Source organism: Sebastes fasciatus, chromosome 14, assembly GCF_043250625.1.
Source record: "Sebastes fasciatus isolate fSebFas1 chromosome 14, fSebFas1.pri, whole genome shotgun sequence".
Classification (NCBI taxonomy): Eukaryota; Metazoa; Chordata; class Actinopteri; order Perciformes; family Sebastidae; genus Sebastes; species Sebastes fasciatus.
In genome coordinates this window covers 32,108,539-32,123,557 of record NC_133808.1, presented here as the reverse complement: position 1 = coordinate 32,123,557, position 15,019 = coordinate 32,108,539, and the positions used below count along the sequence as shown (strand labels likewise).

At 47.0% G+C, this 15,019-nt stretch overlaps 1 protein-coding gene across 4 annotated transcripts in view; it reads right to left on the bottom strand.

The window, feature by feature from the left end:
- sema5ba (sema domain, seven thrombospondin repeats (type 1 and type 1-like), transmembrane domain (TM) and short cytoplasmic domain, (semaphorin) 5Ba) overlaps window positions 1-15,019 on the bottom strand; it is a 220,391-nt gene that overhangs the window by 21,163 nt on the left and 184,209 nt on the right. For all 4 annotated transcript variants that reach the window (XM_074657944.1, XM_074657943.1, XM_074657946.1 and 1 more), the window contains exons 13-17: window positions 4,615-4,732; window positions 4,131-4,315; window positions 2,128-2,271; window positions 1,767-1,914; window positions 107-332 (exon numbers count right to left, since the gene is read on the bottom strand). In XM_074657944.1, coding sequence (XP_074514045.1) covers window positions 107-332; window positions 1,767-1,914; window positions 2,128-2,271; window positions 4,131-4,315; window positions 4,615-4,732 — 821 coding nt within the window. The remainder of the gene's footprint in view (window positions 1-106; window positions 333-1,766; window positions 1,915-2,127; window positions 2,272-4,130; window positions 4,316-4,614; window positions 4,733-15,019) is intronic.

Below are 15,019 nucleotides of genomic sequence, written 5' to 3'. Positions count from 1 at the left end.
TTTGTCTCATGCACTGCTGTTAGAATATAGTGACAGTTTTATCAAAATAACTTTCTGTTAACTGTCTGTCTTCCTCCCCACCGCGTCCGTCAGCCGGTTAACTTACTGTCCGTCTCGCAGGCCGCCGTCCCGTCGTTGGGACAGAAGCGCGTCTCCACCTTCCTGCGTCCGATCTGCAGCTCATGGGGGTCGGACAGGTGAGCCCGGCACATGTAGCGCATCCTCTGCTCCTGGCGAGCCCCGCCCTGCGTCACGTTGACGGGCATCCAGGGCGTCCACGGCGTGTTCCTCTTCACCTCCGGACACGCCTCCAGGTTACACGCCTTGTACTCCTGAATGAGACGCAGGGAGACGTTTGATTCAGATGTTTACATGCTGTAATGTTTTAAAAAGAACCTGTTAACCTCCTTCATGACAAGCTAGCAGGACAAATTGAGAATAGTTCCACATTAGTTTTTGAGATATCTGTCTCCAGGTGTTGAGGGGACATTTTATCCCCGTCTCTGACTCTAGATAAGATGTCAAACTCCAGTGTCTCCTGTCCTGTTTCTATAAAAAGCTCCACCAGTTGAGACCCGAGCTCCAGCTGGTCTCCAGAGACCGTCAATCATCACACGGACTAGAAATTAGTTTGCATTTATTCACAAGAAATGTGACATTTTGTTTTTGACGTCACATATTTTCATTGACATTTAAAAGACTTTTTTATGAGAGCGGCGAGCTGAATGTGGACACGCTGTCAGAGTGCTGACACCAGCTGAGCCGTTCAGCCGTTTGTATTTATGTCTGCTGTCACTGTACGCCGGCTCACCTCCATAACGATGTACTTCATTAGAGTTCAGCCTCCAGCACGGACACATTAACATCTCCTCACAGAGCCACGGCAACAGCACGTCTCTGAGCACAGAACGATTTTAATCTGTCCTTAAACTAAACTAATAAACACTGGCTCTGTCACAGAGGAGGTTCCTCTCTGTCAGGGGTCAGCGACCTTTACTGTCAAAAGAGACAGTTTATAGTCTAAGTATATAGTATATAAGTCTAATGCAGTGAGGGCCAAACAGACAATGTACTACGAAGTATTAGGACCACATTGAGGGAAAAAAACATCTCAAGAAAAGTCGTAATATAACGAGAACAAAGTCATAACTTTACGATAAAAAAGTCGTAATATTACGAGAATAAAGTCATAACTTTACGATAAAAAAGTCGTAATATTACGAGAACAAAGTCATAACTTTACGATAAAAAAGTCGTAATATTACGAGAACAAAGTCATAACTTTACGATAAAAAAGTCGTAATATTACGAGAACAAAGTCATAACTTTACGATAAAAATAGTCGTGATATTACGAGAATAAAGTCATAACTTTACGATAAAAATAGTCGTGATATTACGAGAATAAAGTCATAACTTTACGATAAAAATAGTCGTGATATTACGAGAATAAAGTCATAACTTTACGAGAAAAAAAGAAAATAACATGTAAAATTACTACTTTATAATATTATGACTTTACTCTGGAAATCTCAGATTTATTTTTTTCCTAATACTCCGTCGTACCATAGACCTACAACAATGATAAATGAAAATGAAATTGTAAACAAAGAACAGTTATTCATTTCCATGTTTAAAAGATCCACAGGGAGCCGCTGGAGAGGAGCTGAAGAGACGCAGGTCGCTGACCGCTGCCTTAAACTAATAAAGCCTGTCTCAGTCACAGAGGACGTTCCTCTACAGGATGTCTTTATATGTGTGTCCTACCAGAGCACATCCCGGGCAGCTGTTGCCGTTCTCACAGGTGCGGACTCTGGAGTGGACGCCGCCGCCGCACTCTGTGCTGCACTTGGTCCAGGAGCCCCACGGGGACCAGAAGATGGGCTGAGGACACGACACGCCTTCGTTACAGAACCTGTGGAGAACAGAAATACAGAAATACAGAATGCAAATGACACCATTTTTAAACACTGGGGGCAAAGGTTGATCCGCAAATATCTTTTTAATTTCCTACATTGAGACTTGACCCTTGACCTGAGTGGTGTTGACCATCCCACCGTAGATAGAGATAGAGATTATAGATTATAGATTATATATTATGATGAGTTCATCACGTGACCGTCCTCACCTCTCGTCCCTGCTCGGCCCCACACACACTCGGCCGCCGTGTCGTGGCGACGGGTTGTTGCAGGAACGCTGGCGCAGCTCGAAGCCCGTACCGCAGGTCGTGCTGCACTGTCCCCATGACGACCAAGGCGTCCAGCCTCCGTTTCTATGGCAACAGACACATGGAAAAGTGTTAGCAAACCCCTATTTCACCATCACTCACCAGTCAGAGCTCTTAGTGTTGTTCTCTGACAGGATGGTGTCTGATGCTGGAACGGGAGGAAGAAGAGAGACAGACAGACAGCGTCTTCTAGCTCCATCTCATCATCACGCTGATTCTGAGCTTCAGGAAACAGAAAAGCAAACACACACGCAGCGAGCGCCGCTCGGACCGGGAAACATCCATTCAATTTGCTTAAGTGCTTTGTTCCTGGGCAGCACTTCTCATGATTTAATTGCCACTTTCTGCAAAAGCACAATTCAATTTGGACACCGAGGATTAAATCTGGCGGAGCGATCCGGAGGGATGAAGGTGGCTGAGCTCTTTGTCTGCGTTCTGCTCTCTGAGAGGCTGATTGGCCAATTCCCCCCGCAGACAGAGGAGGCCATGAAAGGTGTCACAAGGAGAACCGGGACGTCTCCGACGGCTTCTAATAAGATTCCTCACGTTCATGATCTTCCTCTTGTTCTCTCAGAGTGTAAATTGGTCTCTCAGAGCCGGACGCTTCAAAGTCAGTCAGGACGTCAGATGTTAGAGGTCTCATGAGCTCAATCACAGCGCTGTAATAACCTGTAACTGGACCATGATGTCCAGATACTGAGACACAATATGTTAGATCTGTCTGAGTTAATGTGAAGATAACGTGTTAACGCAAACTAGTTTCATCTAGGATAATACTCCTATCTCCAGATTCAATACTATCACCATGCTTAGGGGCTGATTTGATATGTATTCTGATTTCTAAGTATTGCGATTTAATATTACGATTTATTGTGATTGTTGTTAACTTTTTTACCACTACACCATGAAGGGAAAACAGCCTGTATGTAGTCAGAGATGTCCTGAAGTCAAATATATCAGTTATTGTCAGGAAGTATTGATTATCCAGCAACCCAGAAATCAAAGAATAAAGACATTTCCCTCACAGATTAGTGGGATTTTCTTTTTAATTTATAATGTTTTATACTTCTGGTGAATATAATCCATCAATCTGATTTCCATAGATGTATTTTGTATCTACAGTTCCCTTTGTTAACACCTTATTTTGAAAAGCTGACGTAGTCCCACGTGTCTACTTCCTGTAACTTCTCCAAGGTGGTCTCTAGCTCTCCCGTCAGCTCCGTTCTCTTTATCCATCCATGGTCAGCTCCATCGGGGCCGTTTCAATGCAGAGAACAGTAATGTCAGTATCTGGGTGCTCTACAGTCGTAGCGTCGGCCCATTTGACCACGGAGACGAGAGCGACGGCCGGCTCCACCGCCACGTTACCGCCATACCATAACGTTTCCTGCTAACTATTTCACACTTTTTTCAGAAATATTTCAGACATTTTTCAGACTTTTATTCCGACATATATCGGCCTTTTTTCGGACATATTTCGGCTTTTTTTTCGGACTTTTTCAGCCTCTTTTAGACGTTAGCATGCAGCTTTAGCTCTGCGTAGCTCTGCTTTTCCTGTCAATGTGTGAAACCCAAAGTGTTTCCATCCTTTACTGGATGTGTAGTGTTTACCACGCTGGATTTAACATGGGAGGGTGCAGGTCGTATCCACGCTGACCCTCCAACGTTTTAGACTCTCTGAGGTTTGTTTTGGTTGACGGATACGGAACGGATATGACGTCATGTTACTCAGACTACCACAATAAAAGTGGTAACTTCCTTCTACCTCCACATAGACTCAGATGAAGCAGATATATCGATTCTGGCATTAAAACATCTATTTCAAATCGTGATACATAGATGAATTGATTTCTTTCCCGCCCCTAATGATTACTATGTATGGTGGTTCTTATTCTTTCTCCTACCTGGAGCAGTTGGACACTTCGATGGTGGGGCCCTCACAGTTCCTGCCTCCACATCGAGGGCCGGGGCTGTCACATGACCTGGAGCGACACAAACAGGAGCTCACGCCGTCCACGCCGTCATCATTGTTGCAGGGTTGCCACGGCGCCCAGGGTCCAAAGCCGCCGTTGGTGGTTTGGTTCCGCAGCTGGAAAACAATCATGACGAAGTCAGCAAACAGCCGACAAACAACGACACTCAGAGTTTATAACAGGAAGTCGTTTTAAAGTTGAGCTGCCGGACTGGAGAGAGTTTTTACAGGATTAAAGGAGAATACATTTACTGAGATTCACTTCAACCAAACTCAATCCAGCTTCCTTCCTCTACAGCACACAGGAGTGTTAGTCATGGATGACACATGAAGGATGACATCATCAGGGATGCCCTGAGCAGATGTGTCAGCCCTCCGTCTTACAGGAAGTGCAGCGGTGACGTCGTGACTCTTACCGGACAGACGGTGATGTTCTGCTTCCACTGGCTCATGTTGGAGCTCTCCTCCAGCGTGGTGCAGCGCCGCTGCCTGAAGTCCCAGCCGCAGTAGGGGTCCCTCGCCTCCAAGCACAGCCTGCAGGGGGACGAAGAGGAGGAGGAGGAGGAGGAGGAGGAAGACTGTAGTGTCAGCAAAGTTAAGACAGTGCACATTATTAATGAACATTACAGTGAATATACCAGAGTTACACTAAAAGTCTATTTTACATCTGTGTTCCCCAGACAGATGTAACACAATCACAATAAAATAAAGAAATAATAATCTTTATGTTTAAAGAGCGACTTTGCACCCAGTGGTAAGCATGTCTTCCTTATGGAGCGAGGACAACAAATCAACATTACAGGCAGATTCTAGACACTAAATTCACTCAATCTTCTCTAGAGAAAGGCAACGAATAGCCGTCACAATGAACACTGTAGACTGAGAACAGAATCAATCGATGGTAAAATAGACGATTATTTATATTTTACTAACTAAAAAAAGCAGATTCAGTGTTAAGTTTTCTTTTTATAAAATAAAACAGTGAAATAGGATACAAAAAATATAGAGAAATCACAAAAAAATGTTAATAAAATAAAATCCAGTGTTAAAAACCAGGCACCGCTGTGACTAAGGCTGCGGCACAAACAAAAGTCTTCCCATCCAGTCTGAACGGGGTCGGTGCGTTTGGGCTGCGGCTGCAGCGTAGAAACACAATCAACTTTTAGAGAAACACAACCAGACGTCACGCTGCGATGGCCAATTATATAACCGGTGATCCAGAGCTGTGCAAGCTAGTCATGTAGAAACAAAAAACATTAACCGTTGCAGGCAATGAGCCGCTAAAGTGACACTCCCACACCGCCACACAACCTGCAGCGAATCACCGCAAAGCCTGATCTGGTGTGACTGCAGCCGTATACTCTTTTTTGGGGAGCGCTGCGTATTCACGCTGTGCTTCAGACGAGGTGCTAAACATCTATTCTGCACTGACTGCTGACACAACCTCCTCTCCAGGCCAGATAGATAGAGCCAGAGCAACACAACCTCCTCTCCACGCCAGATAGATAGAGCCAGAGCAACACGACCTCCTCTCCAGGCCAGATAGATAGAGCCAGAGCAACACGACCTCCTCTCCACGCCAGATAGATAGAGCCAGAGCAACACGACCTCCTCTCCACGCCAGATAGATAGAGCCAGAGCAACACGACCTCTTCTCCACGCCAGATAGATAGAGCCAGAGCAACACGACCTCCTCTCCACTCCAGATAGATAGAGCCAGACACCAGACTCCTTCACCGTGACAACCCTACAGAGATGAGCTCATAAGTTTCTTGGAAATGAGTCACTCAGCATGAAAAAAGCATTAAAAGCGACTAATCGACACGCATGAATAACTGAAACATGACAAAAGCAGATTTTTCCTCCCTCGGTGTCACCGTAACAACACGCTACACGCCACATCAGCCAAACAGTGATTAAATATTTGCGAGCTCCTCCAGTAGAACAGAGGCTTAATGACGGCTAATTAAATCTGAAGCTGGTAATGACGAGGCTAAGCCGCCGGAGCTCATCTGGAAGCCTCAGGAACCACAACTCAAACACTTCTTCACATCCTCCTTTTGTCTCCTCCTCCTCTTCAGCCTGTTGTTGTGTTTCTTCTCTCCTGGCACCGGCGGTCCTGGTTTATTTGAAGAGCCCTGTAGTGTTTTAGCCTGGAGGTTGAGGAGTCTCTCTGTGTGCCAGGTCTGGAGCTCGGCGGCGGCAGCGAACCCGAGGTCGGCTCAGATCCAATAAAGACATTACTGCTTAGCCGGCACATCAGAGGTGACCCACCAGACGGGAGAGAGAGAGAGAGAGAGAGTGGCCACGTTCTCTCCGGAAGAAGACGACGACGCGTTCACCGCTAACCGTCTTCTGTGTGGTTTTAATTAAATGTAATCTCCACTGCAGATGAAACTATAATCATAACGAGGTCACACTTCAGTGAACCTCACAGTTCACCTGAGGGAGCGGCGGGTCGCCGTCTCAGGCTCAAGGTCGACTACTATCTGAGGGTTAGCGTGGTCGTCGTGGCTGGAGGATTCTCATCTCCTGATTACTAACACAGGCAGCGTTACAGTGAGCAGCTGAGCGGAACAATTAATGTGAGCGTAGTTCAAGGATGGGATGAATAATGCTGTATGAAAGGGAGAGGTGGGAGGAATGTGAGGCCTAATTAGCTGTGGGTAAAGAGTGCCGAGAGGCAGATTGGGAGGATCCCGACCTCGGGGGGGGGAGAGACTCACTTAGTGCTGGATTCACCCTGTTTGCAGTAATTTAGAGAAAAATGCTGATTGGAATATGAAAAAGAGGAGAGCTGCTCGCTGCTCGTACTGTGAGCTCTTAAGACCAGAAGGAAATGGAAAAGCTGGAGGAGACATGCTGAGGAAGTGATTGCAGTGCAGGTGAGGATGGAGGTTAATGATGCACACAGACACCTGAAACACCTGAAGGATGCCAACAGTTGGTTTTCCTGCAAATATCCTGCGTCTCTGTCTCCTGGTTCAGACATATCTGGTCTGATGCACTTTACGGTCTTTTTGCTGTTATTTTATTCAGCATTCGTCATTATTTTATTTTTATAGTCAGTCTGAAAAAAGTCTGAAAAAAAAAAAGTCTGAAAAACGTCCAAAAAAAAAATCTGAAAAATGATTGACCCTACTAAATTTAAAAAAGAGAAATGTATAACATGAACATTATTGATTTTTTGTGGTGAGGACATTTAGTCATGAAAACCATAAAAAAAACAACTTAAATTACTGGCTTTCGACGACACAAACCTCGCAGCGCTCTCTCTCTCACAGTGGTAAATATTTTGTCTCCAAACGCCATGAAAAACACGGCTTGTACGATACATTTATTTCAATAGTCTGGAAACAAATATTGTTCCACACTTATCCAGACCTGGAAATGACTAAAATCAAACTTCCATACGTTTCCATACTGAGTAGAAACCCTGACATCATTTTCTGTTATTACAAAACAGCTAAATATGTTGATTTATTTCATACTGATGCCAAAAACTCTATATTATTAAATATATATATATATACTGTATTCTGGGACACAGCACAGGTTTGCAGTCTCAGTATTTTCTCCAATAACTGCCTTCACCAGAGGCCATTTAATAAACGAGGATTTACTATTGGAGAGGAAGAAGAGGGCGTAGCGAGACGTTTAGCTCCGACTCTGACCTTCTGCAGCTGCATAAACCAGCAGCCAGCAGCTCTCAGAGCTTCCTGCTTCCTGCTTCCCGTCCTGACGGCTCACCGTGCTTTAAGAAAACAGGGCCGCTGTAAAAGTCAATTAGAGGCAGCGTGGGCGGAGAGAGAGACGGGAATACAAAAAGCTGATTTCTGTAGCGGGGACGTCGGCTCGGACAGGAGGAGGCTGCAGGAATGTACGACTGTACGGGCGTGTCTGTGAACGCATCGCTTTGACAAGTCTGCAGGGAACAGGCTGATATTTAATTCAGCAGCGTGCACGCCCGGTGGCACGCCGTATCAAAACAGAGAAGTCATGGAACACGGCCTGTTAAATTTTAAACAGACCAAGCAGCAAAAACCCACCAGCCTATAATAAATAAATATATATATATATAAATATATATATAACGTATTGTTACTGCTGAAGACGCATGGCAGGATAAATCTCCCAGTGGGGGTGTAATCGGCATTTTAAATGGTTTGTGAACGTTATAAAAACCAGTGTCTCCTTTTATTACAGCCCCTTTAACAACCAGACATAAAAACAATAGTTCACCTCTCCTTTAACGGCGGGCCGTCGGTGGATAATTGCAAATATGATCAGCAGAACTGATAAATTATGGAGCGGAATAAGCCATTATTAGCTGTAGCGCTGACACTCGGGGAATACATTAGCAGAAATCTGTCTGGAGGGTCTGACTCAGTTAAACATATGTCTGCATACGCCGGCCTCTCTCCATCTCTCTCCACACGACGAGAGCGATGGCGTTTTGTCTCTCTCGGGAGGCCGCCGCTGACAGGCTCTCAGCCCTCATCCTCTCCCCAGGGGAGGGAGCCCGTCCCTGGGGCGGTTCTCCCCGCTGCGCCGGGCTGAGCTGCACATTTAGGGGAGTCTGCTCGTGATGAATCGGAAACAAAGAGAACTCCTGCTAGCACTCGGCGCTAATACATCCAATTAGGCCCAGTTGGAGCCGGCAGCCCTGAAGACTGATGGTGACGGCTCCAAAAAAATCAGGAAAACAAAAAGTGAGGTGGCCGACCGCCAAGAAATGCCTGCTGTCCTCCGTGTACGATTTTATCCTCCGGTGGATAAAAAGGAGCTGCATCATCATCACGGAGGAACAATGGGGAGGCAGCGAGGCAGACGGGCTACAAGATGTTCTCCAGAACTACACTTTACTAATAATATGTATGATTAGTATTAAGACTGAGAGATAGAGGACAATATCAATATAATATAGAGACAGAGACGGGGAAAGATACAAGACACTGAGATAGATAAAAGATGATAACACGAGACAAGAGAACAGAAGCAGGAGACGTGACTTCAGACGGCATTTTATCAATTTAGTAAATTCATCTGAATCCAGTATTGCATCTGCTTTCAACATTTATAACCAGCTAAAGTTAGGAGGAACTGAAACTCAAAGATTCAATTAAGATACGTCATCCCCAGGGCTGTATAACGCCTGTGATGTCATCACCAGGGCTGTATAACGCCTGTGATGTCATCACCAGGGCTGTATAACGCCTGTGATGTCATCACCAGGGCTGTATAACGCCTGTGATGTCATCACCAGGGCTGTATAACGCCTGTGATGTCATCAACAGGGCTGTATAACGCCTGTGATGTCATCACCAGGGCTGTGACATAGTTCATTAATCACACATATTGATTATCTGTTCTAAATTAACCTTAGAGGGAGAGTTGTCAAGTATTTAATCCTCTTGGAACATGGGAGTAGACAAATATGTATGTCTTTATTTAGTATTGGAAATCAATTAACAACGCAAAACCAGAAGGACAGACGGACGGACGGACGGAAGGACGGACGGAAGGACAAACGGAGGGACGGAAGGACGAACGGAAGGACGGACGGACGGAAGGAAGAACGGAGGGAAGGACGAACTGACAGACGGAGGGAAGGACGAACGGACGGATGGACGGAAGGACGAACGGAAGGACAAACAGACGGACGGACGGAAGGACGAATGGAAGGACGAACGGGCAAACGGACGGACGGACGGAAGGACGAACGGAAGGACAAACGGACGGACGGACGGAAGGACGAACGGAAGGACGAACGGACGGACGAACGGAAGGACAGAAGGAAGGACGGATGGACGGACGAACGGACGGAAGGGCAAACGGACGGACGGACGAACGGAAGGACAGAAGGAAGGACGGATGGACGGACGAACGGACGGAAGGGCAAACGGACGGACGGACGGACGGAAGGACGAACGGAAGGACAAACGGAAGGACGGACGTAAGGAGAAATGGACGGACGGACGGAAGGACGAATGGAAGGACGGACAGAAGGACGGACGGAAGTTTCTGAGTTGTGCTCCGGAAACGAAAGTGTGACACGCGAACGGAAGGACAGACAGAAGGACGGACGGAAGGAAGGACGGAAAGACGGATGGACGGCCGGAAGCCACGGGGGTATAATAAAAGATCAATACTTAATGTCTGTGTATTGATATAATATTGCCATCCCAAAATCAGGCGATACTCTGCTGTATGATTCCCCCCCCCCCCAGTAGCTCTCCTGGTTTCACTGGTTCTTATACATATTTGATGCTACATATGGAATCGGCACCGAGGTACCGTGATGGTATGGAATCAGGAGATAAGTGATCTGCCTCTAGGATCAAAGTGTCCAAACCGGCTGTCATCACCTGTTGTGTTTGACTTTGAGAGGTGACGAGCCGGTGACTCAGAGGTCCAAATGAAGACTGAAGGAAAGAGGAGGATGAGATGGCACTAGACTAGAGATGTAGAGAGAGAGAGAGAATAAGACGGAGGACCAGATGATTCCAGTGAGCTGCAGCCAGAACAAAGCCTGTAATAAAAGTAACAGCATCGTGGAGCAGTAATAAATACATCCAGTGTGTGTGAACACCGTCTCCCTGCTTCTCTCCCAGTCCTTGGCTGGTGAAGTGTTCCTCTGATTGGTCATACAGGCTTAGCGGCAGCGAGCTCCAGAGGCCCGCTGACAGCCTGGCAGCCTCCGCCGACACTAAATTGGGTTTGCTGGGGGACATGGCTGTGAGCTCCCCCTCACACCGAGACACACGGGGGACGTCCACTGCCCCGTATAGGACGCCTATAGGGAGCCATGTTTAAGTAAAGCTGCATGCAACGTGTCATTTATAGTGGTTTTAACAAGCAGACACACGCACGCACGCGCACACGCACACGCACGCGCACACGCACACGCACACGCACACGCACACAGGCTGCAGCAGAGATGCTAATGGTCAGTGGTTTCCCTCCATGTCCACTTAGTGTTGTCCTGATGTTGTTTTAAACTCCTGCTGCAGGCCGGCTGAGCTGGCAGGTCACCGTTAATCACACATACTGGACACACACACTCTTCCAGCTCCGGCGTGGATGTAACTGTCAGCAGCAGGACAATCGCACCTCTTGTGATAATGTTTCTGTAAGCAGATGTGTGAGTGCTGTTTTGGCTGCCGCTACAGAAACCTGATTTGTTCCGTTTCATCCTCCACCGACATTATCCTCCTCATTTATTCAGCGTTTCCTCCGTCGCCTCCTCCTTGTAGTTATTTCTGTTTCCATATTTCATCTTCCTCTCGCTCTTTTCCTCTTTCTCCTCAGCAGTCTTTCTTGAAACCCCAAAGTCAAACTCTTGGTCTGTCTGACACCTTCACTTCTGACAAATACTTTGAAAGAAAAGTGCTGCACTCTGTTTCAAAGTTGGCTTCCTGTTGGAGGTGTAAGCAGCGCTACGCTACTGCTCTCTGAGTGAGGCCGGTAGTTTCATCCTCTATTTGGCAGCGTGGACCACCTTCCTCTCCTCCCTCAGCGAAAGCCCTGATGGATGCAACGTTGCAGCTAAGCTAGCACGCCGCTGCAGCCAAAATAAATCACTTCACTAGCAGAGCGAGATGAGAGAGATCGGGGGGGCTGGGTGGAGGACAGAGTGGGGCTGTTAGCCACAGGTGCCAATTGGCCGAGGTCAAATATAATTACCACAAATAGAGGACGGACGCTCACACACACGGGACAGCGGCGTTTGTCTGCGAGCGACATCACTAAAAGGCTACGAATCAGCGGCTGTTGAGGAGGTTTAGCAGCGAAACAGAAAAAGCACTCCAGTTAAAGATGTAAATGTTATTCTACTCTCAGGGCCGCACGACTCGCCAATACGGATCAATAACAAAGGAAACATTCAAAGCACTTAAACGGGATTGAGTTTTCAGACGGCAACAGCTGCTCAGACATCCAGAGCAACATGTGTTCCTGTAGAGTCAGCATGTTACCTCCACCTTTAAACTACATGCACACTCATACTCTACTACTGGACAGCGTCAGTCCATCATTACTACGCCATCACCAGCTGGACAGTTTATAACCAAACACATACGTTATGACTTAATAAATCCTGTCTCACACTGCAAAACGTCAGCTCTCAAAAATAAGAATCATGTTAATTTATAATGTTTTATACTTCTGGTGAATATAATCCATCAGTCTGATTTCCATAGATGTATTTAGTATCTACAGTTCCCTTTGTTAACACCTTATTTTGAAAAGCAGACGTAGTCCCACGTGTCTACTTCCTCTAACTTCTCCAAGGTGGTCTCTAGCTCTCCCGTCAGCTCCGTTCTCTTTATCCATCCATGGTCAGCTCCATCGGGGCCGTTTCAATGCAGAGAACACAAATGTCAGTATCTGGGTGCTCTACAGTCGTAGCGTCGGCCCATTTGACCACGGAGACGAGAGCGACGGCCGGCTCCACCAACACGTTACCGCCATACGATACAAAAACGATTCATCTTACTTAGATGTGACCTTCTGTGTTGCTGCGAGGTTCATCACGGTACTTTAACGCCGCCGTTCTTCACTGTTTATATGAACGGATGTGTGAGACGGTGAGGAGCAGCATGTGTGGCTGCAGACGAGCCGCCGTGGGCTATAAAACCATCAGAGTACGTTCAGCCGGTATCTGCGTGTGAATGGATGTACATTACGGCTGCGTGTGAATGGGACGACCACACACGCTGCAGAGGGGAAACGGCTCATTCAGTCCGCGGCACAATAACGGGGAGTGTGTTCAGACAAAGACTGGGATGGCAGATGGGTGTTTCTCAGTGAAAACCCAGAGAGATGGACAGGGACAGTCACAAAGGAGAGGAACAAGGAGTTAGGTGATTCTTTTAGTCATTATTGTGGCCCTAAATTAATACTTTTACGGCATTTACAAGAAATTGTGTTAGAATCTGTTTTGAATTGTTAATCTGGCAGTGTAATATTTATTTATGCAAATACAGTGGCTGTGATACTCCAGTTCACCGTGTTCATAAGCTCTGAATCAACAAGTCTTTAATCTGGTGCAGCTGCAGATGGAGTAACAATGGGACCAGGTTCAGGAGCTGTGTAACGATGAACCCGATCAGGTTCTGGACTGGATTTAAACGGTTCTCTGAAGGTCTTAGAGGAGAAACTGTTGGCTGTGGGCGAGACCCTTCAACAGAGACCAGTTGCTCAATAATTCACACTTTGCCTCCCGCTGTGTTTCCTTAAGATCAGCAGCTTTACATTTCACACATAGACGGGAACAAACGCTCAATAACACACTCAGCTCTGTGTGAGTCCCCTGTTGTCCACTGGTCAGATACTGGACTGACAGTTTGATCTAGTTTAGCTCCGAGTGCCCTGAAGATGACCTGAATTCAGCAACAAGAGCAGTGATAGCTGCAAAAGAGTACCATGATGGTGATGGTCTGAAACCAAGATGGTGACGGCCCGAAACCAAGATGGTGACGGCCCGAAACCAAGATGGCGACTGCCAAAAACCAAGATGGTGACAGTCAAAAACCAAGATGGCGACGGCCCGAAACCAAGATGGCGACTGCCAAAAACCAAGATGGTGACAGTCAAAAACCATGATGGTGACGGCCCGAAACCAAGATGGCGACTGCCAAAAACCAAGATGGCGACTGCCAAAAACCAAGATGGCGACGGCCAAAAAGACAAAATGGCGACTGCCAAAAAGACAAAATGGCGACTGCTAAAACCAAGATGGCGATGGCCAAAATGCTGAACTCGAGGCTTCAAAACAGCGGTCCACAAACCACTGGATGACGTCACGGTGACGAGGTCCTCTTCTTCTACACAGTCTATGATTCAAACCGTCTAACTGAGACTTCACAGTTCAGAATAGCGACTGGCGTTTGTCACTCAACAGATCACTGTAGGTCATATTCCCATGCATTAATTAGCTCCCTGGCCTCCTTTCATTCTTCATCTCCCGCCTCATCGTCACCCGTCTGCCCTCCAGACGGAGCTCAGGTGTCACGGTGACGCACAGAGGTTGACATCTGACGTATCCTGCGGCTCAGCTTCGCCTTCAGCTGCAGTGCGTTTCAAAGACTGTGAGAGAGCGAGCCGCTGAGGTGAGCACAATATGGCAGTCTGCATTAAACAGGGACCGTCCTACCTCCCCTACCTCCCCTACCTTCCCTCCTGGTGCCCTTGAAGCCCACTCTTCTTATCGTCTCACCCCGCTGTGTCTTAAATAGGACTCTGTCTCTCTGTCCCTCTCTCATCTTGCATATCTCACCCACATCTTATTAAATGCAATGGTTTCCCTCTCTGCTGTGTGTGTGTGTGTGTGTGTGTGTGTGTGTGTGTGTGTGTGTGTGTGTGTGTGTGTGTGTGTGTGTGTGTGTCTAGGAGTTTGGATTTAGTAGAAATAGCGAGCTGAGTCATCAGGCAGCGCTCGTATGAGAACTCGTCGAAGCTCCCACACACACACACACACACACACACACACACACACACTCTCACACACACACATACACACACACACACACACACACACACGGAGTGAAAATAGCAGTAAGCCATCTGTATGCTAAAATGAAGTTGACTTTGAAGGACTGAGGTGGCCGAGCTGAGAGCGCTGATGAGATACAGGTTGGACAAACAGCCAGCGAGCTCTCCTCCTCTTCCTCCTCTTCCTCCTCCTTCGCTCTCTCTCTCTCTCTCTCTCTCTCAGACTTTCACATGAATAAGCTGAAGATGGCGGAGCAGCAACTCTTTCTGTTTGTCCTCTGAGTCAGACTCAAACAACAGGCAGAGCAGGGCTTTCTCTGTCTGTAT